Source organism: Daucus carota, chromosome 2 (assembly GCF_001625215.2).
Source record: "Daucus carota subsp. sativus chromosome 2, DH1 v3.0, whole genome shotgun sequence".
Lineage (NCBI taxonomy): Eukaryota > Viridiplantae > Streptophyta > Magnoliopsida > Apiales > Apiaceae > Daucus > Daucus carota.
The window spans coordinates 40,241,652-40,268,378 of record NC_030382.2 but is presented as its reverse complement, the minus strand read 5'-3'; the positions used below and the strand labels follow the sequence as shown (position 1 = coordinate 40,268,378).

Genomic DNA, 26,727 nt, shown 5'->3' with positions numbered 1-26,727 from the left:
AAAATTTTTAAAAATTAATTCACCGGAAAAATTACATCAAACTAACTTCCGGTTTTAAGTCAGTTTCTAACTTATTTCTAACTTTAAGTCGGTTCCTAACTTATTACACAAACAAACATTTTTCAGCTTATAGTTGGAAACGGTTTTAAGCCCTGACTTTAAGTCGGGACAAACAGGCTCCTAGATATATCCAACACCTAAAATTAAAACAAAATGATACTGCAAACCAGCTAAACATATTCTTGGATGATTGTCAGGCAAAGCCTATAGGAAGTATTAGTATATAAGTACAAGTGCATGGCAAGAATGTCTTTTAGTCATTCTATTCTGTGCTAGCTATAAATAGACTTGTGTGCTGTGAATATGCATATTATGAAATACAAAACTTCCTTTCCAAGTTACTCTCTCTCTTCTCTAACTGATTTTCCCTCTCTTTCTCTCTCTAAACTCTCTCTCTATTCTGATCTGATCTCTCTCTCTCAATTCTCTCTCTCATTTCTACATCTCTCTGCCTTAATTCATCTCTATCTAGCTATAATCTACTGTTCTATTACTTGCTTTGCTGCTATTTCAGTTCATAAACTCAGAAAACACCAAAAATATACAAAAACAGCTTTGTCATACATTGAAGGCATGACAAATTGGTATCAGAGCGCTCAAATTAGATCCAGCCACTGCTTCTATCTCACTGTGCTACTCAAAACGACTGGAACGGTTGTGGAATCACTGCAATCGCATAAGTAAATCTGTAGAATTGATCAAAACAGTCCAGGTACTCTGTTCTGTGACTTTTCTTCTAGATCTAAGATTTCTGTTGATTGCTTTGGAGTTTACTGTTGAAATTCTATAGATTACAGTCGTTTTTGTTAGTATATACTGTTACTGTTCTTGTTTGTTGAAGTTGTTGTTGAGATCTGTATTGTTTTGGAGCTTGTGTTGTTGCTGGTGAAGTAACTGAGTCAACTCAGTAATAGCTGGAAGTTATCTGTGAAGTACAGATGAAGGAAATGGTAGTTTATGAAGGTGTGGATTCAGAATTTGATAAGGCTGTTTTAGGACTTAAACAACAGCTTAAACATGATGAGGAGGCTTTAGAGCACAAATTGGTGAAATTGGAGTCTAGTATTGAAGTGGCAAAGCAGTTGATGGAGAAATTCCTGAAAATGAAAGCTAAGGAGCAGGCAGCAGGGGGTAAAACAAAAGGTGTACAAGGTTTACAACATCTGAAACTCACTTTTCCTAAGTTCAGTGAAGAAAAGGATGTGGAAGACTGGTTACAAGACTGTAATCAGTACTTTGAGGTCTTTGGAGTCAATCACAGGAAGAAGGTGACAATTGCAGGTATGCACCTGGAAGGAAGTGCCAGGAGTTGGTACCACCTCTATTCCCTTCATAATTCACTCTGTGACTGGGAGAATTTTGCTGACCAGTTTACTCAAAGGTTTGGAATGAGGAAACAAGAGTTGCTGGTTGAGAAATTCAAGCAACTAAAGCAGAATAATTCAATGGAACAATATTACACTGAATTTGAAGGAATGGTGGGGCAACTTAAGGAAAAGATTCCATCTCTGACAGAAGAATATTTCTTAGAAAGTTTTATTGGAGGAATGCAGGCTGAAGTACAACAAGTCCTCAAAATTTTGACCCCTAAATCTAGAGAAGAGGCTTACAAGAAAGCTAAGTACTTAGAGCAAACCAGAAAGGGTCACAAAGGGAATATTGACCAACAGCCAACCTCAGGTAAAGAAAACCAGGCTGCAGGTCAAGGTAAATTGTTGCAGTTGGAGCCAAGGGCTCCAGAAATATTGGGAGTAAGTACAGGAAAGGTCACAGAACCAAGCAGGGCCAATGTAACAGTCACAGAAGAGTCCATCACTTCTGAGGAAGGGCAGACTCAAACTCAGCAGATAGAAGTGTCTGTACATGCTATTGAGGGCCTTAAGGGAAGTCAGACTATCACCTTGACTGGGTATAAGAATAAGAAGCAGTTCTCTATTCTGGTAGATGGTGGTAGTACCCACAGTTTCTTGGATGAGAAGACTGCTTCACAATTAAAATGTGAGCTGGTCAAAACTAAACCTATGAAAGTAATGGTTGCAAATGGCAATCAATTGGTTAGTCACTATGAATGTCAGGGATTCTCTTGGAATATTGGCAAACACAAGTTTCAGACTCCTGTGAAAACTTTGCCCATGGGAAGCTATGACCTGGTGTTAGGGGTGGATTGGTTGGGATCCTTAGGTCCTGTCACTTTTGATTTCAAGAGGTTAGAGATGAAATTTCAGAAGGGAGAGGAAATCATTGTGTTACAAGGAAACCAAGGTTCTGATAAACCCAGGCTACATCAAATGACTGCAGATCAGTTTGTGAAGAGTTGTGAGAGGCAAGAACATGGACTCCTGTTTATACTAGATGTGGTTCACCAGCCAGCAGGATCCCTACTTTCTCTTCAGTCTGAGGAGGGTAACAACAAATCAGAGGGGAATAAGGAGCAGCTCCACCACTTATTGCAGGAGTACAGTGACATCTTTAAAGCCCCTGAAGGGTTGCCTCCTGAGAGACAAATAGAGCATTCAATTGACTTAAAAGAAGGCTCACAGCCTTTTTCTATAAGGCCTTATAGGAACTCTTATAACCAGAAAAATGAGATTGAAAAACTAGTGGCAGAAATGCTAGAATCTGGTATAATCAGACCAAGTAGCTCACCTTTTGCATCTCCTATTTTACTAGTAAAAAAGAAGGATGGAAGCTGGAGATTTTGCATTGACTATAGGAAGCTAAACTCAATGACTATTAAGAACAAATTTCCAATTCCACTGATTGAAAAGCTGTTGGATGAGCTTCATGGGGCTAAGTACTTCACCAAGCTAGATTTAAGAGCTGGATACCACCAAGTCAGAATGAAGGAAAGGGATGTAGAGAAGACAGCATTTAGAACTCATTTGGGGCACTATGAATTCACTGTGATGCCCTTTGGCCTCACCAATGCCCCTGCCACCTTTCAGAGCTTAATGAATGAAGTTTTCAGGCCTTACTTGAGGAGTTTTACTCTGGTCTTCTTTGATGATATCTTGGTCTACTCTAAGACCAAGGAAGATCATTTGGTACACTTAAAGAAGGTCTTCCAGTTGATGAGGCAAAACACTCTATTTGCTAAGCAATCTAAATGTGACTTCATGACTACTAAAGTAGCTTACTTAGGACATGTCATTTCACAACAAGGGGTAGCTGTGGATCAAGCCAAGGTTGCTGACATGGTCTCCTGGCCTCTGCCTAAGAATTTAAAAGCATTAAGGGGATTTTTGGGCCTGACTGGCTACTACAGGAAATTTGTGCAGCACTATGGAACTATAGCTAGGCCTCTGACAAATTTATTGCAGAAGGATAGTTTTCACTGGAATGAAGAAGCTACTAAAGCATTTCAGGCTCTTAAGAAGGCCATGGCTAGTACTCCTGTATTGAGGTTACCAGATTTCACTAAAGAATTCACCATTGAATCTGATGCTTGTAATTCTGGCATTGGTGCTGTGTTGACTCAAGAGGGCCAACCATTAGCTTATTTCAGCAAAGCATTGGGGATAAAAGGACAGGCAATGTCTACCTATGAAAAGGAATTGATGGCATTAGTAGCAGCAGTGAAGAAGTGGTCTTCCTACCTAATGGACAAGCATTTTACTATTAAGACTGATCACTGGTCTCTAAAGTACTTGACTGATCAAAAGATCAGTATTCTGTTGCAACAGAAATGGATCAGCAAGTTATTAGGCTATGACTACACTATTGTGTACAGGAAGGGAAATGAGAACACTGTAGCTGATGCATTGTCCAGAAGATTTGAGGATGAGTCAAGTGGAGGTGCTGATAACCATGAGGACATGGCTGCTGTTAAGGGGGAAGGATTGTCAGGCAAAGCCTATAGGAAGTATTAGTATATAAGTACAAGTGCAGGGCAAGAATGTCTTTTAGTCATTCTATTCTGTGCTAGCTATAAATAGACTTGTGTGCTGTGAATATGCATATTATGAAATACAAAACTTCCTTTCCAAGTTACTCTCTCTCTTCTCTAACTGATTTTCCCTCTCTTTCTCTCTCTAAACTCTCTCTCTCTATTCTGATCTGATCTCTCTCTCTCAATTCTCTCTCTCATTTCTACATCTCTCTGCCTTAATTCATCTCTATCTAGCTATAATCTACTGTTCTATTACTTGCTTTGCTGCTATTTCAGTTCATAAACTCAGAAAACACCAAAAATATACAAAAACAGCTTTGTCATACATTGAAGGCATGACAATGATTTCCTAAACTGACTGTGAATACATACTTGAGCATGCATAAGGTGATACCTACAACTACAAGTCGCACATTCTTTGTGTCCAAAGCACAAGCCTTTAACACTTAAATTGGTTAGACCTTGCATGAAGAGTAAGAACACATAAATATATTACAGCCAGAAAAAAAAAATGCAAGACACATGCAGGCAACATACAAGTAGCACCCAAAGGCCAAAGCACGTGTACACATTTGTCTGCGAGAATGCAGACGTGCACCCACATCTAATTACAGAGAGATAGCAGTTACTGTTCTTTCAAATTGATGATGAACTCTATTTATGCAGTTTCTGAAAAAAAAAATACCAATATTATGAGATTATAAGGGAATTTGGCACCCATGTTCAGAAAGAAGTGAAAAAATTCTTACAATCAAACTCTGTGGCATTCCAGCCTCAAACAACAAAGAGTAGACAAGTTGTCTCGATATAGATAAAATGAACCAAAAAGTTCGCATTCTAATACAATATTACAAACTTTACCAGTTTAGCTGGTGCAAGAGTGCCAGAAAACAGTAACATACAAAATACAAAGATTTAAGAAGCTTAGAGATTATTATAAATTAACTATAGGAGCAACTAAAATCCGGTTGAACCAAAAAAATATTAAATTCTGATGCCTCTTTAGCTTTACTGTCTAGTGTATAAGAATCATATTTCCCTTGTACCAAGATAAGATTAAAATCGAAAGAAAAAGCAAAAAGCTCTAACTAGAAACAAAACTTTCTACTTTTGACTCTACAGTAATGCGATTACAATTTGGAGTAAACTATGATGTGGATTGAGTCCAAAATTTGAGCAGATCAGGCTTAACTTATGAAACAATCTTGGATATATTGGTGGGTCTGATTCACATACCTTTCCCAAAGAGGTCTATATCTGCTAATACCAAATTTCTGCCATGGCTTCATGTTTCCATTATAGTGAATTACAGCTGCACTCTCTATCATTCGGTTGTCAATGTTCAAGTCATAACCCAAACCTAATACATGCCATCTCCTATCCAATGGCTCTGTCAACCCATAAAATGCTAAAAGACCAACTGGAAGGGTGCCCAGCTTCCAGATTGAGTTATCAGCATTCTGTTCTTGCCAGTAATGATATCGTGCAGTCACATCGGCTTTCCTCCAAGCAATCAAATCAAAAACATTCATGCCAAATGCCCACCCACAAGCCTGTGGATCGATCTTTGAACTTATGAGCGGATTTGAGAAATTGAGATACTTGTAATAACGATGGAATGCTTCAAGACAAGTTTCTACAGCTCCATTGACATTTCCATGCAAATCTAATGAAAATAGAGGAGTCAGGTCCTTTTGAACAACAACATCATCATCAAGAAAAACTACCTTCTCCAGCTGTGGATAAATCTGTGGGATGTAAAACCGTAGGTGATTCAGCAAAGATATATACTTGGGATTCCTCATCTTTGGTTCAATACTGTCGTCTAATTGACCTTTGAAATAGTATTCCCACACATCTGCTTCTGTTAGCCGTTTAAGAATAGGAGAGTATGTGTAATTTAACCAAGTTAGGTCCTCAATCTTCAATACTTCCACCGCAGATCCCTTAAAGTCATTACCTAGGAACCATGCCTGCATCGGGCCATAGGCTACCTTATTTGTAACAATGTGAAAAACTAACTGCTTGGGATGATCAGCATTTGATACTGTAGAGTTGACAACAACTGAAACTGCCAGCAGATTATCTGAAAATATGGCAAAGTGATACAGGTTGTTGTCCACCAAACGAAGAGAGTTCTCCTTCTCATTTGCAAGGTCCTGAAGAGATTTTTTATTCAGCCAATCCGCCATAAGCATAATATTAAGACAGTGAAGATTTTTGGGCAATGCTTCAGCAGCTAATTGCCCAAACACTGTACTTTGAACTGTTGCTGCATTTGTTCGCTCTTCAAGGGCTTGAATATGAGATTTCATTGTCATAATTGTGGTTGCAATATCATAATGGGCATCTTGTGCTTTAAAAATCAATGATGATAAGCTCTTTATTAAAGGTTTAGCTTCATCAAGTGTAATAGGATCCTCCCTCATAGCAGCTTTGGAAAGCAAAAATTGGCAACTTCGAATCTTTGAAGTGAGTTCCCAGGCGAGATGAAGGTTATTGTGCTCTTTTGCTATAATTACATAAGCTTTGGCAAGCGTCATTTGCTCTGAAAGTTGCCTAGCATACGAATGAGCGTTTTGTATCTCTTCAGTAAAGTTTAACCTCTCATGGTTTACCTCTACATGTCTAGTAATTTTATCCGTTTTATCCTGGAAATGTCACGGTAGATGTTAATTTAAGAAAGACAACCATTAGAGTGTTGGAAATGGAAAACAACACTTAATATTTAAAAAAAAAAAAAAATGAAGTGCAGAAATATAATTATCTGCTGTTGGACTTCTGTTGCATTATTTAAACATAAACCATCTCAAAGCAATATATATATATATATATATTCTCTCCCATAAAGATAAATATACTAGTAGTAGCTTTTGTAATTTCATAGCACAAAAAGGTAGTACTAGGATCATTGAATATAATTTTTTAATAAAGAAATGTAACTGCTTGATGAAAGTAGTACATAAAAGATAAACTGAAGAGGTAACATTATATTTCCAGCTTTTTGATTACACCATAGAACCTACAGGACACACCTTAGGATGGGGAATTCCTGTTTGCACCAAATAATCTTTTACATGAGATTCACTAAGATACATGATCGTGTGATCTTTTGTTTAAATAGTCATATTTCATAGCTATAGTAAAGGATATATACAAAAGCCATCAAAGAACAATGCATGTCATTGCACAGCAACAAGCACAAAAATTATATATGATATTATGATAGCGGATGACTCTGCCACTAGTATAATACAGAAACATGCAAATTGCAGAATTCATGACGTAATCTATCAACTTCGTGTACCCAAGCTAAGTAAACAAAAATATCAGACCCCTGAATGGACAATGGTACCAGCAGAGATATCAGATTGTAATCATGTAGTAAATACTTCTCGATTGTATTAACATCCATATTCTCTGAATGGGAAATAATGTACCTACAAACTTGAAAGTTAAAACCTTATGTAACAATGATCACGGTAACACCCTATATATTAAGTCAAACCAGGGAGTGTTTGGATCGTTATGGGAATGTGAATGATATGTAATCCCAAGGTGGAATTGAAAAATGATTTACCAATCTAATGGGAATGAGGTTCCCGTTCCAATCAACTAAGAATCCTAATCCAAACACTAACACGAGGGAAAAAGGTTCTGAATCCCATTAACCGGGCTCATTAACCATGAACCAAATGCCCCCTATAAATATAAATAATATCATAATCTACCAGGTGAACACCTAATATGTGCAGAGTAGGTGCTTTACTTATCAATAGGGTCCTCCACATAACTACCCGAAGTAAATCCCATACAATCAGTTATTGACCTTGTTTTCAAATCAAGACGTCAGTTAAACCTCAGCTTACAAGTCTGAGTCCCCGTAAACAAACAAAAGCAAGACCACCTTGAATCATGATCACCAATATTAACAACACATATCACTACAGATACAAAACAAATATACAATACCACTTGACTACACATAAGATCACACATTTATGTCCCACAAAAACAAAACTAATCAATGATCAGCCCAAATGAGGAATCTTACTAGTGTCGGTGGCTGTCGAATCGGATCCTTAATATCATTCCCATGAAAATGCTGAACAGTAAACAAAATAAATCCAGCAACACAAAACAACCCAAGAAGCGATGAGATCCAACACGACAGATTTCTGCGAACCGGGCGCCGGAAATCAGCGGCCCGTCTCCTCATCATTCAAATCCACACACACCCAATTCGCCAAAACTCGTATAAAACTTAAACAATCAAGATTTAGACAACGACCCATGAATTAAAATCGAGACTTTGGAGTGACCCATCACTCAATCAAGAAAATCTTGAGTGAGTTGATCTGGGAGCGTGTGATGGGGGTGGTTCTTAATTGATTGCCTGGGAAGCAAAGTGGTCGAGAGAGTGGGTCTTTGTAGAAGATCTGAGTGGAAGTAGCAAAGTGATTTATAAGGAGAATCTTGAAAAGGGAGGCAAATGAATGAGGCTGCAAAATCTAGTCGTCCTACTAGGGAAACTTCTTAACACTTGAATCACAAATTACAGATAAAAGTATACAAACCGACCGATATATGTCTCTGTACATTTTTTACATGGGGCATGGGACCGGAAGAAAATAAAAGAGACCTATTACGGATTCTTTTCTTCTTTTTAGAGAGAGGTGAATATTAAAAATATCTAATTCTTAATTTTGTTTAGTTTTAATATTCAGTAAATTTTGTCTGACATACCCGTCAAATATTTTATGGTCGTAGAAGAGTATCAAGATGGCAATTTTTTGTTATCGGAGTCCAATCATCATATTTCAAAATATCATGATATTTTGATGATATTGTGATATTCAGTTAAGAAAAGAGTATCTAAATGTGCGTAGAGTATCACATTTTATATAATTTGTATATTCAATTCTCACTATACGGTGCATAATATTTTTTATTTTATTATATGAGTAAAATAATCTAAAATGTTAACATATTTTTTATGCATCATGCTAAACAATACATATAAAATTAAGGGAATTTGACAAATATACCAATTTGCCTAAATCTTGCAAATCTACTGTGTTTTAAAAAAATAAGCAATTAAATTATCAAAATACCACCTTCACATTTTCATTCCATTCTCGCTCATCTTTCTTATTTTAATTAGAATTTGTGTGACAAAAGGGGCAGAGGGGTGATGAGGAATTGAATGGAGGTTTGACCGGAGTTCGAGGACAAGAAATTGATTAAACGGGGGTGGGTGAATAGTAATAGAGTGTTTGCACGTGTTGTTTGGGATTGTGTGGGTATGTGCGTCGATGACGGTGGTTAAACCAGTCGAACAGAGGGGATATGCGATGATGATGATGATGGAAAAGAAGCTGAATGGAGGGAAAAGACGGTGTAGGATGTGAGATGGGAGATGAGCATGAGTTTTGGTATTGACGGTGAAGTAGAGCCACCACCACAATGGTAGTTGCGAGATGTTGAGAGAGAGAGCGCATATATGCGTTTGAGTATTTGGAAAGATATTGGTTACTTTTCGCTGATTTCATGGTTATTTTTGTAATATTAGTATTGGTCTTGCAGGACATTCATTTTTTGCCATTTGCAACCACTTGGAATTTATTATTGCAATCAAATACAATTTTCAACATATTTTTTCAAAGTTGAATTTATAATTGCTAGTAGTTGTAGGTATGGTTGCAAACGAGCCTCCATCTTTTTGCAAAATTATTTCAGGTTCAGGTTTTTGTGAAAAAGACTAGAGTCTTTACTTCATTTAATCAATATTATTGGTGACTTGTATAGTTCACATAATTATAATATTTATAATATATTACGAATGTTTGTTGGCCCTGTTTGGCATCCACTTATATGAAAAAATAAAACCTTATTCTTTTCAAAAAAATGTATTTTTTAAATTTTTTTTAAATATAAATATTGTTAGGAATCAAGGTACCTATATTCGACAAGGATGCCTTCAATAATTGAAAAAATGAAAATGTTGTTGTATGTTCGAGCTGCAAATCCTTTGTATATTGGGATTCTGGAAAATGGCTCTTATGTGCTAGTGAAAATTATTCCTGAAAGTTTGAATATGGAGTTCGCATTCCGCAAAAGTCTGTACCCAAAGAGAAAAAACGAATTCATTGAGACTGACAGAAAATAAATTGCACATGACCATAACCTGCAACTCATCATTGTCGAAGACTCAAAGCAATGAACAAAGCAATGACCCACCTGATACTCGGGTTTAATATTCGTTATTCGCAAAAAATAATTCATAAAAAATAAAAATTTATGCACTTCTTCTGAAAAATAAACTATTATATCTAAATGTCTATTTACAATTTATATATGTCTTGGCATAAACACAATTAAGTATAAACTGACAATTTTAGTTATTGTACCTGTTGTTTTTTCCTAAATTTAAATATTTTATTTAAATATTTTTACACCATTCTCCAAATATTTTGCCGACACAACAAACATCATTAGTTTTGATATTGTTAAATAAAAATTAAAATAACTTATAATTAAGAAATTTTTTAAAAATAATTATGCTTATCTGATCAAATAAAATGACCTCTGTATTAATATCAAATGTTCAGGGAAAGAATAGACTATGTGGTAAAAAAATACTCAAAAGATATAGGAGAAAAAAATTTAAGGAATTTATATAGAAAATAGGAAAACAGGGACTTATTTTCTGGACAATTGATTACTTGTTTAATGTTCACTTATGTGAGAAAATGAAAGATAAACAAAACGTAGAGATAAGAATTTATTTCCGTTAGAAATTAAAACCGGACAAGACAGGGTTTATAAAACCATAAACCCTAGCCCCGTCTCGTCTCCCTTGCCCTGAATCAAACCCTAGCAAGCTCCGTTCATTTCAATGGCGGCCATCGACGGCGGCATGTACGGAACATCGCTGAAGCCTCGTCTTCTCCGCCACCTTATTAAAAACAAGTTACCTGACGAAAAGAATCCCTTTCGAGACACTTCGGAGCTCTCGCACATCTCATCCACTGTCAGAACTCACCGCCTGCTATCGGAAGCTTCTTCGGAACCAATTGACCAGAAGCTGATGGAGGAGTGGAAGTCTGCTGTTGATTCCTGGATCAATCGCTTGATTCAGCTTGTTGCTATGAATATGGTAATTTCTCGTGTTTCGTCGCGTTGTTTTGTGAAATTAGTGCTTGTTTTGCAGGTTTTTATTGGTTTGCTTTGGAATTGTGTGTGTATTGAAATCAGCACTCGTTTTTGCAATGTCATGTATGCATTTATGTTTTGTATGGGGAAGGTTGCTAAAGTCTTGATGGAATAAGATCGAATTATAAGAGTCGGCTGTCATTTTTTTAAATTTTTTGGGCATTGGTTGGTTTGTCTTATATTATTCGGCGCCAGTGTAGAGGATGAGAATTTGAACATTTACTGACAATTGTATGTTATTTGGACAGATAAGTTAGATTATTCAGAAAGTAATAATTTATGGAATTTTAAAGCATGTTAAATGTTAATAGAGAAGATGTTGATCGTGATTTTTTGGAATTATGAGGGTTTTGTTTTGTTTAAAAAATTTCAAGTCAATTCTTAAGACCTGAGATAATTGGTTTGTGGGTGGATTATGTAGCCAGATAAATGCTGGGTTGGAATCTGCTTGTTAGGTGTGACTTGTGAAGAATGTAGTTCTGAGCGATTTTTGGCGTCGTACTCTGTTTGGTTTAGCAAACTCTTGTCACATATTCAGGTATTTTTTTTTCCACTTGTTTCTTTATGTCTCAGTAGTTATTCATGAAGTTTACTATGTTTAGCTTGTATTTTGTCGCTTTTGCATCCGTTGTCTTGGGAAAATGAAAATTAAATTTCAAGATCAGCTATTCATTATAGTAATAGAGCTTCTAGCGGCAAATTGGTGGGATGCAGTAATCTTTGTCAAGATATGGGGAACATGTATAGAACCTAGAATTATTAATAATATCAAACTAATTGAGTTTTTTAATGTTTCAATTTGATGAAAGTACTGTAATCAGACCTGATAATTTTTGTAGTGTTTTTTTTCTTGGATTTGACACCAGAGTTAGAGGGGAAACATTTGGGTATAACAGTTTGCTTGTGAAGAAAAAATAAAGTGTTAAGATGCAAGGTATGATGCCAGAGTGGTGTGCATAATGCATATTTAGGAATAAATAACGAAGAAGAAAGTTGATAGGTTGAGTATGTAAGCACTATTTGTGTTGTATAATATCTGATCAATTACCAATTTGAAATGTATTGGGTCCTTCATAACTGCTTCCATTATTCTTCCAAAAGTATAAAAATCTAAAGTACTTGTGAAAAGTTGCCATCAGTCAAGTTATCTGTCTTGCTTCTTGTTAGTTTGGTGCCAGTGGGGTCTTATTGACATGGAGAGATTCAGTCCCATCTCTTAACATGGCTTCTTGAATTTTAGTACATCGAGAATTTGATATACATGTCATCTTCGGTAATGCTTTTTGTTCTCACTCCTCATTCATCATAACTTCGTAAGTACTAAAGGGTTCGAGGGAAGACAAAAATAAAATGAGGAATTATATTATTCTTCTGTGAATTTGAAGTGGAGCGAGAGGTTCCCTAGTAGTAGGGAAGGAAGGGAGGCTACGGGTGATTGTGGAGGCACTAATAGTCTCCTAGCAACATTCTAAAACTCAGTCCCCCAATTTTGACTTATGAGTCTAAATGATACAGGACAAGTATTAAAAACAAAAAAGATAGATGTGGTGGATTAACCGCAGAAAATCCAGTGCGCTAAGGTGATCCTACCCCTAGGATTTCTCAACCACGAAAGAGAAGAATTTATTAGGATTGCAACCCATAACCAGAAATAAACATTTCTCAGTTAAATTAATCCATTGTAATAAAAGATTACATCTCCATATATAGGAGTATATCTATAAACTTAGGGACCAAGTAAAATCTTAATAATAGAGGAAACATATCCATTTCTTATTCTCTACCATTATATAGAATATATTGCTTTATAATAAATTACAATTAAATCAATTTCTAATTAATAACATAAAAAATACTTACTTTTAACTACTCGTTTTGTACCACTAAATAGAGTCTATTGAAGATGCTCCAAGATGCTAATTACATGTAAGACCATCTCTCCTAAAAAAATATACCAATATGAAATTGATAAATACTATAAAGGAATACGAAACTTTTATGCTATATTTGAATCTTTCAGGTTGGATTTATAGACTTTGTGTCTTCCAAAGCTCCCTTTACCACAATACTATTTAAATCCATCTTAGAGTTAATGCAAGCTTGTTCTAGCTTCTTCTTTGTCATGCCCAAAAGAATTCGACTGTTGAATATGGTTATGAACCAATGATGCCATCTTTATTGGATAGACATTTGACAACCAACTAGAACCGTTAATATATTAGCTTGAGCAAAGCAGAATATTTATCTGGAATGAATATAATGTCATTATAAGTTGCTACTGGTAGCATCTGATTTAGTACTGTATCGATAATTTAGCAATATTATAGGTTAGCAAAACATTTATTGAACTTTGAGATTACTATACTAGACTTGTTCAAGTTTGTTACGGTCAGGATTAGGATAATGCCATGCTCTTCTCTCCTACTTTTCATACAACATTCTCATATGTGCAAGTCTTAATTTGGTTGAAACAGTGTTAGGAATTGAAACGACTACTCTGCTGACTTCTGCAAGTTCTTAAAAGTCTTGTGAAGCAAAAACAAAGACTGTTGTGTTCAAGACTGCATCATTGTCATACTTTCAATACTTTTTTATTTTGCCACCACCTTTTAAAAATCTTGTTTCTAAATTCACTATGTTATTTTACAAATGTGCTAATTATCGTTGTGCAGTACAATTGTTCTATGAAACCCTATTAGACGGGTTTCGGAATTTTCATATTTGAAGGCGTAAGGGTAATGGGTAAATGCTAACAAGCGTTTGTGATGGAATCTTTTGCAGTCGCAAGGAGAATCTCCTTTTTTGATGGTTGCTTCTTGTGCTTCATTGTCAGATCTTTTAGCAAGGTTCACTTTTCTTTCTGCAAAGAGTAGCATTATTTTGGAAACATCAGACTTATTCCTCTATCCTCTGTATTAATAATATTCTACATGTACATATGTTGTGTAACAAACATCAACACAATCAGAGAAACATGTTCGACTCATGTACTTTGCTATGCTGTGCATCTTTGATACCTTTATGTACTTTTAGCAATCATACGAAGCTTCCCATGGTGCCATCTTCCCCTTTCTTATTAGTGTAGTACTGGACTAAAGATTCTACTTTACCATGTTTTTACAGTTCATGTCTTGTACCAGCTTATGTTAGCTCAATATATCTTTCAAAACTTGTCTCACCAATATCTATAATTTTAGATGACATTTATCAATCTTATAATGTTGCTAGCTGGTTCAATGAGGAAAATGAGTCAATGACTTATCTGTTGAATTTGACAATAAAAATCTGAACATAGCAGATGGTGGCTAATTTCATTTTGCTTGTTGCTCTTACTTGCCTTTTTGTTACTTCCTTATATTACTTTCACATACACGTGGGTTGGAATAACTGTAATTAACTGCCGAAGATACTTGACTGTTTACTGAACTCTATCAGAACCTAAACTGCGCCTTAGCATTATTTCCAGGCCTTTAACCTGTATCATATATCATTTAATTGGTAATTTGCACCTTTATTTGTCTATAATTTATTAGTGTTTATAAACATGCATACAACTCCCTATAGGCATATACTTTTTTAAGATGCAATATTTAGGCTATGATTATATCACGTGACATTAAAATAAAGTTGGTTGTATTTTCATTTCATGTTACAATCAGTGTTGTAAAAAGAGGAATTAGACTTAATCGGTGAATGCACCATCTAAGAGCAAGTCCAACAATGTCCTAGCAAGTGCCTTATAAATATAATAAAAAATAGTGTCCTAGTAATTTAGGACATCTTTTTGATACATGAACTCCAACAACATGCTTTATATTGTGCCTTATTATTAAACTAATAATTTATTTGAATTAGTATTGGAGGAAAGTGAAAAAGTAAGAGGAGAGAGATGCATTGAAATGATGGAAAGTTAATATTTTAAGGAGAAAATTGGTTTAGGACATGCTTAGAAGACAGAAGTGCCTCAAAAATGAGGCACTTGTTGGATGTCCTAGTGGTTTAAGGCACCACTAGGACATTGTTGGAGCACACATTTCATCCAATTGCCTTATATTTTAACTTAAGACATCAATTTAGGACATTGTTGGACTTGCTCTAAGTATTAATCGGATAATTGGGGATCAATAGGAATGATTGACCGGAGCATTAATAGGGTATTTTAAAGTAAAATAATAATATTTAATTATTAAACCTGTAATATTAGTTTCAGAAAAATATGTAGCGACCAATCGGATTTTAAAAATCAAATTGTTAGAGTACCTTGTAAAGTTGTAATGATTAATCGGTTAAATCGGCAATTTTTAAAACTATGGTTAAAATACATGTTTTAATACTTTCAGTAAATATTTTAAAGCTTATAGCAAATAATTAATTCTTTTTGTAACAGGTTGAGCGGATTCTCAAATTTAAAGAAAGATGGGACATCACATGCTTTAAAAGTGATTCAACCAGTTTTAAAGCTTCTTAACGAGGATAATTCTGATATGATTAAGGTCTGTGTTACTCTTATTTTTAAGTTTTGCTTTCCCACTACCCTAGAAATTGTACTTGCTGCTAATTCAAAAGGCTCCAATATCTGTATTCTGTTTCATCTAATTTGTGCACAACCCATGCACAACGCCGTCAAACTTGTAGCACCTTCTATTATGTTGTTGCTCATTCATTTTCTTGACCATTTCCATGTTCAAAAAATTAGCATCTGAATATATACGGGCACACCATATGCCAATATCTATATTTTTTATTGCACTTTGGTACTCTAATAATTAAATGAGACAATTATTACAAGTAAATTGCCTAATTGATTGCTCAATGTCATGTTTTCATACTGTTGTTAACTCCAATTGTTTCTTTTCATGTTCAAAACAGCCTGTTCAACTTTTTTAACAAATATTAAATTTACTAGTAACTTATAATTAGTAGCTATGAATTAATGTTGTTTCTACCCCTTGGCTCCGTATTGCACATATATGGGTTCTGGTCCTCCTGGATAACTTGGCTGTACTTATATCACCTATCCTAGCAGCTAGCTGCATAAATCTAGAAAGTAGAAAATCATAGTTTTCCATGTTACACTATTTCTGTTCTGTGCATTTCCTGAGCTACTAGACACAGATATAATGAGACTGACATAATAACGGTTGGTTTTGTGTTTGATTTATTCTTACAGATCTGAATGACCTATATTAATATTATCATTTGTGGCATCTTTCATCTGGTTTAAGCTATATGCATTGACATATTAATTTTTGGTATTTTAGTTATACACCTACTTTGTTTTTTTATTATTAAATATTTGCAGTTTTGCACATCATGTATGGGGGTCAGAAGCTGAAAGAATGGGAGAAATGTGCTAATGCAGAAACATTAGGGTGATGTATGGGGGTTTAAGTTGTCCCATTTCTAATGCCAAACAGATAACTCAGAAGTGCTACTCAAAAAAAGTTTCTTGATATATTTGAGTTTAAATAATATATTAGTTACATAAAATCTTTACTTATATAGAAAGGTAGTTGTGTATAATTTTATATCTTTTTTCCTTTGGGCAATGACATATCTATTATTTCGACACACACACACACACACACACACACACATATATATATATATATATATATATAACTTTTTGTTTAACTTTTGAATATTTAATTTACAATTTATAATCTATCATTAAATAATGCACAAAAAATATCTCGGCCTCCACTAGGTACAGTGTCAACTCGGTATTTTATATTGTAATATTAAAAATTGTTTGTTCAAATGTACAAACATATGAATTCGCCATGGGTTCATAGGTCTATAGATGTCATGTAGAGTTTATTGTAACATATCTTGATTATCGTGAAATACAGCCATAACGAGCCGACTACTCATATGGTGTAAAACCTATAATCTGATTATTCACCTTCTATTTTGTACTCCCTTTGTCCCAACCAATTCTTTACATTTTCCATTTCTGGATGTCCCTCACACTTGTTTACATATCAAATTCTAGAAGTAATAAACTTTTAATATAAAAATTTATCACCCCCACTGCTTTCGTACACCTTTCCAAATCTATCAGTTAAATGTGAACAAATGGGTGGGATGAAGATGGTTACATAATACATACAACTAAGGAAATTTTAATTAGTAACTAGAAGCTAGTATATGTGCATAAGAGCATCTCCAATGGGTCTCTTAAATCACTCTCTAAAATATAATATATTATGTGGCTCCTAGTGAGTTAAGACATTGAAAAAGATGACAACTCCAATGCTCCTCTTCTTACTTGCTCTCGATTCATATTTTATTCATATAAATGAGAGGGAAAAGTAAAAAGAGAGAAATGTTGGAGGAAAACTAATAATTATATTTATAAATAAAAAGTTAAGAGCTACTAGATGCTCTTTAAAAGAGAGGAGAGATGATGAGCTCTTAAACTTTTAAAGAGCTTCTAGGAGCCCGTTGGAGCTCTAATTTTTGTCTTGCTCTTTCAATTTGAAGTTAAGAGCTTGTTTAGAGAGCCCCTTGGAGATGCTCTAAGCAACTGTTGTGTTTCCGTTTAATATTTCTGAGGCTGCATATTTTTTCAGGACGCGGCCATCTGCTTGATTTACACTATTATAACCTCATTTCCAGCTTCTGCACATCGGCACTATGAGAGCGTAAGTTCTTGACATGTCATGTAAGATTACTATGGTATTGACCCCAGTAGTAGACTACCCGTACATTGATGAAGTGACATCTGTGTTATATTCCTTTTATTTAAGTGCATTATAATCTGAATCATAGCACAAGGATAAGCTTGAGTAGGAGTGAGCATTTGTTCCATTTGGTTCAAAATCGAACCTAACCGGAAAAACCGAAAACCGGAATTGCTAAAAATACCCAAAGCGTAGTCCTGTTGTAAACTGTACCTGAAAAATCATTTAACTTGGGAGAAAACCGAAAACAAAAAAGGCTTAGAATAACACCAAAGCATATTCCTGTTATGAACCGTCCCTGAAAATCATCAAATTCGGTTTGGCTAATGGCTATACCTGAATTTGTCAAGTCTATATAATATCTCAACTCCAACCTCATCTATCTTAAATCAACAACAGGAAGTACTTTAAAATTCACCAAGATCTTGCAAATTAACAAAATGAAAGAAACAATCTCATGAACATTGATATCTAATGAAATTGACCAAGACCCATTAGCGTAGAAAGTCTTTAAACGTGAAAGGTTCAACAGAATCAACAGCGAAAACTCGGACAAATATAGGAAACAAAGACAAATCTGCTAAGTGACATAGCTGAAAAGATGAAGTTGTAAAAGAACAAAAGGTTTGGAGATGAACAGATTCAGTGAGAGAAAGAGATGGAAGAATCTGGAGCAGAAGTATCAGCTGAGTTTAATAATAAAGTAACTGGTAAGTTGGTAGGTTAGGTTAAATTAGTCAAATAAATTATCAAATGTTAACGGGCTTGCTCTTTGGACGAAAACACGTGTAATATGTCTGCTGTATATATATAAGTACCTTGTATATGCATTGAAAGTTATTCAGTTAGTTCTCCGAATTTTGTTTTTTAAATAAAACTGGATCAAACCGAACTGAACTCAAACCGAATTCATGAGGTTTGGTTTTTCGGTCTTGGTTTGGTTTTTGTGGACTATGCTCGAGTGTTAGCCTGTAATATGGTGCCATTATTGGCCTCCAATGATGGCTAGCTGATGGCAAGAGGCCTTCTCCTCTAAGTTTTATAGAATTAACATCACTTGTTTAAGTGCTCTCTTTTATTAGGTTTGCTAGAAATTAGAATATAAATTTGTACTGTCACTGTTTTGACTTCTGAATAAAAACTATAACGACAGGTTGAGGCTGCCATTGTTTCTAAAATGATGTCGGGTAGATGCAGTGATGGTTTGTTAAAGGTTAGAGATTTTGTGTATATTCTTAATTAAAGCAATCTATTGGAAACAGAATAGAAAATGTGGACATAACTTGTGTCGTTTAGAAACTTGGATTCTGTTTAGCATTACTTCCGAAATCTAAAGGAGACGAGGAGAGCTGGTTGCTGATGATGCGTAAAATTTTAATTTTGATAAATGTTCAGCTGAAAGATGCATTCCAAGGTCTTGAGGAAGGTAAAAGTTCTGATTGCCGACTTGCTGTGTTACTGCCAGCTTTTGAATACATTTACAAATTTGTTTACATATCTGCAGAGAGCAAAAGTGATGAAGCTTTGCGAGTATTAGTTCCTCCTGGAAATGATCCCCCACCACCACTTGGTGGTCTAACAATGCCCATAACCTCATATGGATCAACAAAAAGGCCTGAGCTGTTACTAATGTGCAATTCATCTACTTTGATGAATTGCTGCTCCACAATGCTTTCATGTTCCTATCCTGTTCAAGTAAGCGATATAATTCATCTTTATTTTTCTTGAATAGCACATTATGTTATTGAAAGTCGTGCTCGGGGTGATGATCAAGTGTCTACTTGCTATCAGCTAGGTCAACAGTTCGAACCCTTAGAAACAGCCTGTGTAAAATAAAAAATAAGGATAAGGCTGCGTGCATCGGGACTTTCCTTAGACCTTGCTGATGTGAGAGCCTTGTGCACTGGGTACGATCTTTCCAGTGCGAGATCTGTGTTTGTTCATCTTATGTATGTTATGTTCCCTTGGGATGTAGGTTAGTGTTCCTATTCAATCTTTGGTGATGCTTATTCGAAGAGTGCTGATGTTGGATGGCTCTGTTTCACAAAAGATGTATCCACTTATGACCACAATGAAGCAAGAATTGATTTGTTCTGAACTTCCCGGTCTGCATTTGCGGAGTTTGGAGCTCCTGGCCGGAATTGTGAAAGGAGTGCGCAGGTGAGAAATGCTGTATGCAATTTTAAACATTGCAGCTTTGATGAAATTGATATCATCCGTCTCCTAATTTGTGGGTCAGATATATTTAGTTTTGTAATATTTTCTGGCTTTTAATAACTGTATGTTACGTAAGGCGTTCTTTAAATTTGGATAGATCATACCTATTTTAAAAAATTGCCTGTAGTTATCTTCCCTAAGGATCTCTGGATTATTAAAGCTAATATCATATTTCTCCTCTTTTTTCTTACAAGTCACGTTTCTCTTTGCAGTCAACTGTTGCCACATGTTGCAGACATCGCGGTACTCATTGCAGAGTACTTCAGGAAATGTGCATTGCCAGAATTAAGGATAATGGTGTATTCAATCATAAGAATTTTGTTAAGGTCGATGGGAGTTGGTATGCAAACTATTCCTCACTGACCTTTTTTCATGTCTGTTGCTGAATTCGCGGTATACACACACACACACACACACACATATTTATTTATTTTTCTTTTTCCCCTCCATATTCTCCCGATTTGGGGTTTCAAAAAATTATCCCAGTTAGTTAAAATCGAAACCTTCTTTAACCACTCATAACTCACAAGCCCTCAGCCCTCCTAAACCCAATCTCTTAAAAATATATCTAAACAAGATTTTCAAAATTTCCACCCTTTCCCCTCCCCAACCCCATTTGGAACGCCCTCTTAGAGAGCGAGCAAATACAGACAGTAAGATCTGATTGCATTTGCTTTTATACGTAAGACATAATGTATATTTATGCTTTTATATGAGATCGGTTGATGATTAAACAGTAAGATTTAATTGCATTTACTTGCCTCACATGCAATATTTATCAATAACAGCCTCATTCACTTTACTATGGCATGCTTTTGTTAGTTAAGCCATCACATATTTTCAGTTATGTATGTGTGTTGCATAATGCTAGTGGTTCATGTGCCTGTTTAATCACTCTGCATCTATCTACTATAGCTGGTCAATAACCATCTTTGTTTCACAACATACTTCATACTGAATTGTTAAGAACAATCAATTTCTTAGAAGATTTTTTTTACTGATAGAAGTTTTTATCAAACAGGAATGTCACTTTACCTTACCCAGGAAGTAATCAGCAACACTTTTGTTGATCTTGATTATAGTAGCTCCGCCAGTGGCAATTTGAATTTAAACTCAAATGTCTTTAATGAGCCTGTGCAACAGCCTCCGCAGAAAAAAAGAAAGCATGCGAGTACAACAGGCTCTAATGATGAGCAGTCTGACAGGATGGGTACAGAAATGACGGCGCCTAAAACCAAAACCCCAATATCTGTAAAGATAGCTGCATTGCACACATTGGAAGCTCTTCTAACTGTGGTATGCTTGTTATAGTCATCTTTATATGTTGGTTACACGAAAACTATGTACACTTGCTTGTATAGGTTTTCTTATAAAGGGTGTGAGCTTTTGAATGTGTATTTGGGAAGGGTCCGACTTTACGAGTAGCGTAGGGACAAAATTTGATTAAACATGGCTCAAGTAAGAATTTCCACACTGGATACATGTTCTCTTTCTGACTGTATACCCTTAGAAATTTTTTGAATCCTTGAGTATGGAAAGTGTTAAATATTACGTGCTGGTTTATATAGTACTTTGATTTTTGTTACTTTCCTGTAACTTGAACTGTTCATGCCATATTGCCATGCACAGACTCTTTTTAAGACACATCTACTTTGAGGCCATGATTAAAAGCTTTAAGTATGCTTCAGTTAATCGATGTTTGGAGTTGTAAACTCCATCTTTGTCGGTTTAAAATTATATCTTATATCGATGTCAGCCACCTGTCTCTGCATATTTAAGATAAGATTTGGTGATCTTCGAGGAGTTTCTACTGGTTTGATGCAGTGATCAAGGGAAATGGGACATACTCAGTTATTCCTCTTAGAGCGTACACAGCCTTGCCCCTACTCAGTACAGTAGTGAGCAGTTTCTAAAAAAATGACCCCCGGCATACTGGATAAGGAACAGAACCCATGACCATTAGGTCATAGTTTTATGCATTAATGGACCTCACATATTGTGCTACATCATTGTTGATGCAAGTTTTCACACTTACACCCTTGGTTTTTAAGTCGATAAGTCATGTTGAGGGTCGACAGATATGACAACTAGCTGACTAGACGCCTGACTCCTTACCTCATCCATACAGATTCATTGATCACGATTCTTACTATTTTCAGGGAGGTGCAATAAGATCTGACAGTTGGCGACCAGACGTGGATCGACTTCTTGTAGCCACTGCTCTAGATGCTTGTAAAGGGGGCTGGGCAAAAGAGGAAAAAAACATTTTCCTTCAAACTGGACGCACTGATCCTTGGGCTGAGTTTCAACTGGCAGCCTTAAAAGCATTTTTGGCATCTCTTATCTCGCCTAGCCGTTTTCGCCCCCCTTCTTTGTCTCAGGGTCTTGAGCTATTCCGTAAAGGTATATTATTTCTGAACAACTCCTGCATCGGGGTGATTATTAATTTTAGTTACTTGAACCCATGTTACTTAGCAATATTATATGCCTTCTGCTGTGTACCGTATATTATTTGTTAAAATAGGCAATCCTATCTTATTGACAAATATCTTGATTGGTGACTGTAAAACTAAGTAATAAATTTTCCCCAGTAAGAAATCAAACTTGTGACTTTAGATTGACCTATGAAGGATAGAAGGTAAGATGTAAAGAAGCATGTATTCAGCTATAACTAGTGCTATTACATTTGAAAAGTTGTATGAATACTCTTCCAATGACAAAGATGAGCTGAATAATTTTGTATTCAAAATCTTAAGAGTGGTAATGGCTGTCGAGAGTGCTTGGGATGGAAAAGTTTGATATTGTATTATGGTTACATTTGAAAAGTTGTATGAATACTCTTCCATTGACAAAGATCAGCTGAATAAATTTGTACTCAAAATCTTAGAGTTGTAATGGCTGTCGAAAGTGCTTGGGATGGAAAATTTTGATATTGTATTATGGTTAGCTATAAATGGCCACTTGACCTAGCATAATATTAAGATACTCAAAACCTACTGGAACACTTGCATTTGTAGATGATTCACAGTAATGTACAATACTTGGATACATATATTGTGCAGTCTGGTGGGGACATAAAATAGTTATTTTGCTTCTTTATTCTCCTTGTATTTTGGTTTTCACGTGCACATGCGTATGAATACTGCAAATAGTGGTGACAAATCCAGTCAAAATATGATCCCCAGTGATTAAAAATCAATTTTCAAGATCGTCAACTAGCATAATTTCTCGAAACTTGATTCAAGCCCTTCATGCTATATATATTGCAACAATGAATCCCATCTTTACCAAATAATGATAAAGCTTACAGCTGATAAAATGTCTCAGTTTTTTACTAATGTAATTGTCTTTGAAAAATATAAAAAGCAATGGATAATTCAACTCATCTATAAAAAAGAATGAGCTACTATAGATCTCATTACCTGTGTTTCCCATGAATTAGAGCTAAGGTTATCCACAGGCGTTTTGTGAAGCTATTTGATGTTTTTTTGAGAAGCCTATGTAAACAAAACATATTCTCTACCCATATGTTATAACACTCTTTCGGTACATGATTGGATGTTCCGCATATCAATCATTTTCCTTGATAATTTTGAAGTTCTAATATATTAAAGTAAAAACGTGCTATTATTATACTTTAGGGAAGTGCAAAATATATATCCCCACTTCTCATCTTTCTTTTTAGTGGGGGTAACTGTAGTTTAGTTCGATCATTTCTTAATTCTTACTTAATGTTCAGAGGATATCTGTGGGTTGATCTCAATTTTGGCATTGCATTCTTTGTCATGTTCCCCTCTTATTTCCAAGTATACCTATGTTTCTTCTTTCATTAACTTCTCAGTTAAATTGGTCTATTGCAGGCGCACAAGAAACTGGAACAAAACTTTCTGAATTCTGCTCACATGCTCTTATGGTGTTGGAAGTGCTAATACATCCTAGGGCACTTTCACTCATTGATTCTGCATCTGACGCCAACGTTGTTGGATCAATGCCCAGAACTTCAGGACGTTTATATTCGGGCAAGCAGGGGGTTAACACCTCATATTCAGGTGGCACATTTGGAAAAGGTGATGATGATCCCGAGTCTGATGAGGATGACCTTTACAGGAGTTGGCTGGAAAATGCTGGCGAGGTTGCTATTGCAGACACCCTCACAGAAAACAATACTACCTCTACTGTAGGACCATTTTCTTCTAAAGACCCTAGTGCAGAAAACCAGATTTTGATGGACAAGGCATTTGTTGCTGAAGTTCCACAAATAAGCGAAAGAAGGGAGGTGCCACTTGATGTCTCCAAAGGCATTCAAGAAGCAACTGCCGTTGTTGCAGGAATTAGAGAACGAGATGACGATGAGATAATGACGGGGATACAAGATATTGAAGGCACCATCCAGCATTCTGTAGAAGCTTTCACTTTCGAAGGTCAAACATATTCTAATGCTCCTGCTGGTTCAGTGGATCAGCAGTCCGGGACAATTGTCTTGGAAAATAGCACAGCTTCAGCTCTGGACAACAGCAACACACTGGTACAAAATGTTCCTCCAACTATACCACCAAATTTCGCGGGTACAACTATGTATATGCTTCAGCAAAATGACGATTCATTAGAGGAATTTATACCTGATATCGTGGATACAGATCCAGATTCTGATTGAAGGTACATCCAATTTTCTTATCATGTATGTCAAAGTGTAGGATTACCGCAAGTGTTGAATTTATGTATTTTTGTAAAAGCATATTGACTGTGGCAACTGGCAAGTACAAAAATGATAGCTGTGCTTACAGAGTTTGATTTTTATAGTGGTGAATCATCAGATCAACGGAATATGCATCTGCCCAGTATCACTAAACTTTTCTACTATGTTTGGCTGTGTATTGCCCAACCCTGGTTCTTCTATATGAACCTATGTTCCAATTAGTTAATTCATTTTAATATAGAATCTTTTCAAGCTTGTTGCACTCTTAAAAATCCGTTTATTTGTCACATTCAAAGATAACATAGGAGTTTTTATTCTGAATTTTGTTTAGTTCTCCAGGATTGAAAATGCCTTGTGGCTTGGTGAAACAGATATGAAGAATGATAAAAGCAAAGTCACAAAAACAGAGAAAACCAACATACAAATCTGACACTTTTGGAGTATTGTAATTTTTATTGTGGTAATTCAGTTTAATATTTTCCACATGGTTCAGATCGATTTACAAGTTCCACATTTGTCTGCATCACATAGGTGCTTCTTCGAGAAAATACCAACATTTAAGCACATCTCTTTTGGTATGAGTCCCAAGTAATCCGGACCCAAATTTGATATTCAAAATTCTTTTCGAAGAATGCCGATCAAATTTGATATCCAAAATTCTTTATGATGGATGCATATATATTTTAATTGGTGAAATTATTTTTATTGAAAAAAATAATATATACCACATTACAAATTCCAAATTTCGATTCACGAATAAGCACGAAATGCCAGTAAAACTCTAACTTATCTCGCACAGAAATTTCATCGATTGATAAATTTTCCATCAGGCACATCGACAGAATAATCTACTTCTATATATTAAATTGCAACCAAGGGCAAAAAGAGCAAAAAAAATAGGCGTGAAATGTCCATTATACCCCTACTTAACCTATAATTACAAGAATGCCAATATGGTTCATTTATTATATTCAACATATTAAATATCATTTATTAAGGTATTTGCACATTAATATTTATGTTAATTACACTTTCCACTTATTTATGACTCCTCATTTACAAAAAATTTTTAATTAATATATTCATACAAAAAAATTAAATGCTAATAGTTAGCTAATTTACAGAAGAAATATTTATCTGAACTGATTTTGGAACATTTAATCAAACTATCATTTTAATTATAAATTTTAATTAAGATCTTGTAATTCTATAATGGACATTTCACGCCTAATTCTTTTACTCTTTTAAATTAAGATCTTGTAATTCTATAATGGACATTTCACGCCTAATTCTTTTGCTCTTTTTGCCCTTGGTTGCAATTTAATATATAGAAGTAGATTAAATCTTGTAATTCTCATTTAATTAAAAAATAAAAATTATTTACATATAATGGACTCAAGCGACAACTTAATTAAAATTCTGTAGCCACTGTTTAAAAACCAAATTATGATTTGACTCAGTGATTATATCAACTAATGAGTGCTCGGGTAAATATTGAAGTACCGGGAAAAATTGGATTTATTTATAGATTAATTTTGGAGATTAAATTATTAACATGTGCATATTATACGATAAATTATATTATATATTATAATACTATATCCAATTTCACGAGTCTTAGAATAATTATGTCATTATATTCAATCTTTTTAGTTTTAAAACTTTTTTCATTTATTAAATTTCTTAACGTCTAATTCAAGTTGGCACAAGCTTGTATCGAGTTTTATTCGAGTGACACTTAAATTTGAGTTATCATCCAAATAATATAAAATTAGCCTGGAAAAGAGTTCGAGTGCAGCTACTCAACTGAATTACAACTCAAATCAATCGAGTTTTAGACAACTCACTATTACATAAAATAATCACATATAATTTTATAAAAAATAAATGAGCTTGTTTAATATTGATAAACTTTCATGATAAGATGGTAATAGGGTAGCAAATGATCGTTCGACCAACTGATG

The 26,727-nt window shown here is 35.1% G+C and overlaps 3 protein-coding genes across 3 annotated transcripts; 2 read left to right on the top strand and 1 right to left on the bottom strand.

Annotated features, from left to right (window-relative positions):
• The first annotated feature begins 862 nt into the window (after positions 1-862).
• LOC108207560 (uncharacterized) lies at positions 863-4,068 on the top strand. The gene has a single exon (XM_017377997.2). The coding sequence runs from the start codon at positions 999-1,001 to the stop codon at positions 3,927-3,929; it is 2,931 nt and encodes a 976-aa protein (XP_017233486.2). The 5' UTR covers positions 863-998; the 3' UTR covers positions 3,930-4,068.
• Positions 4,069-4,738: 670 nt separating this feature from the next.
• Positions 4,739-8,512, bottom strand: LOC108209812 (hexosyltransferase GAUT11). Its single transcript, XM_017380938.2, has 2 exons — positions 8,004-8,512; positions 4,739-6,600 (listed from the first exon to the last, which is right to left on the bottom strand). The coding sequence occupies exons 1-2, from the start codon at positions 8,169-8,171 to the stop codon at positions 5,137-5,139; spliced, it is 1,632 nt and encodes a 543-aa protein (XP_017236427.1). The 5' UTR covers positions 8,172-8,512; the 3' UTR covers positions 4,739-5,136.
• Positions 8,513-10,715: 2,203 nt separating this feature from the next.
• On the top strand, positions 10,716-25,018 carry LOC108209354 (uncharacterized). Its single transcript, XM_017380207.2, has 13 exons — positions 10,716-11,108; positions 11,586-11,702; positions 13,946-14,010; positions 15,552-15,657; positions 17,740-17,811; positions 19,004-19,063; positions 19,147-19,276; positions 19,355-19,545; positions 19,826-20,010; positions 20,280-20,407; positions 21,089-21,363; positions 22,227-22,470; positions 23,928-25,018. Exons 1-13 carry the CDS (start codon positions 10,848-10,850, stop codon positions 24,719-24,721), a joined length of 2,628 nt encoding a protein of 875 aa, XP_017235696.1. The 5' UTR covers positions 10,716-10,847; the 3' UTR covers positions 24,722-25,018.
• The last annotated feature ends 1,709 nt before the right edge of the window (positions 25,019-26,727 follow it).

Bases quoted from the DNA above. Each gene is read 5' to 3' on its own strand.
- LOC108209812 (XM_017380938.2), bottom strand. From the start codon at position 8,171: ATGATGAGGAGACGGGCCGCTGATTTCCGGCGCCCGGTTCGCAGAAAT. The intron at 6,601-8,003 runs GTAAGATTCCTC...TGACATTTCCAG, and splicing joins TTCGACAGCCACCGACACTA to GATAAAACGGATAAAATTAC.
- LOC108209354 (XM_017380207.2), top strand. From the start codon at position 10,848: ATGGCGGCCATCGACGGCGGCATGTACGGAACATCGCTGAAGCCTCGT. The intron at 14,011-15,551 runs GTTCACTTTTCT...TTTTTGTAACAG, and splicing joins TTGTCAGATCTTTTAGCAAG to GTTGAGCGGATTCTCAAATT. The intron at 20,408-21,088 runs GTATGCAAACTA...TTTATCAAACAG, and splicing joins GTTAAGGTCGATGGGAGTTG to GAATGTCACTTTACCTTACC.
- LOC108207560 (XM_017377997.2), top strand. From the start codon at position 999: ATGAAGGAAATGGTAGTTTATGAAGGTGTGGATTCAGAATTTGATAAG.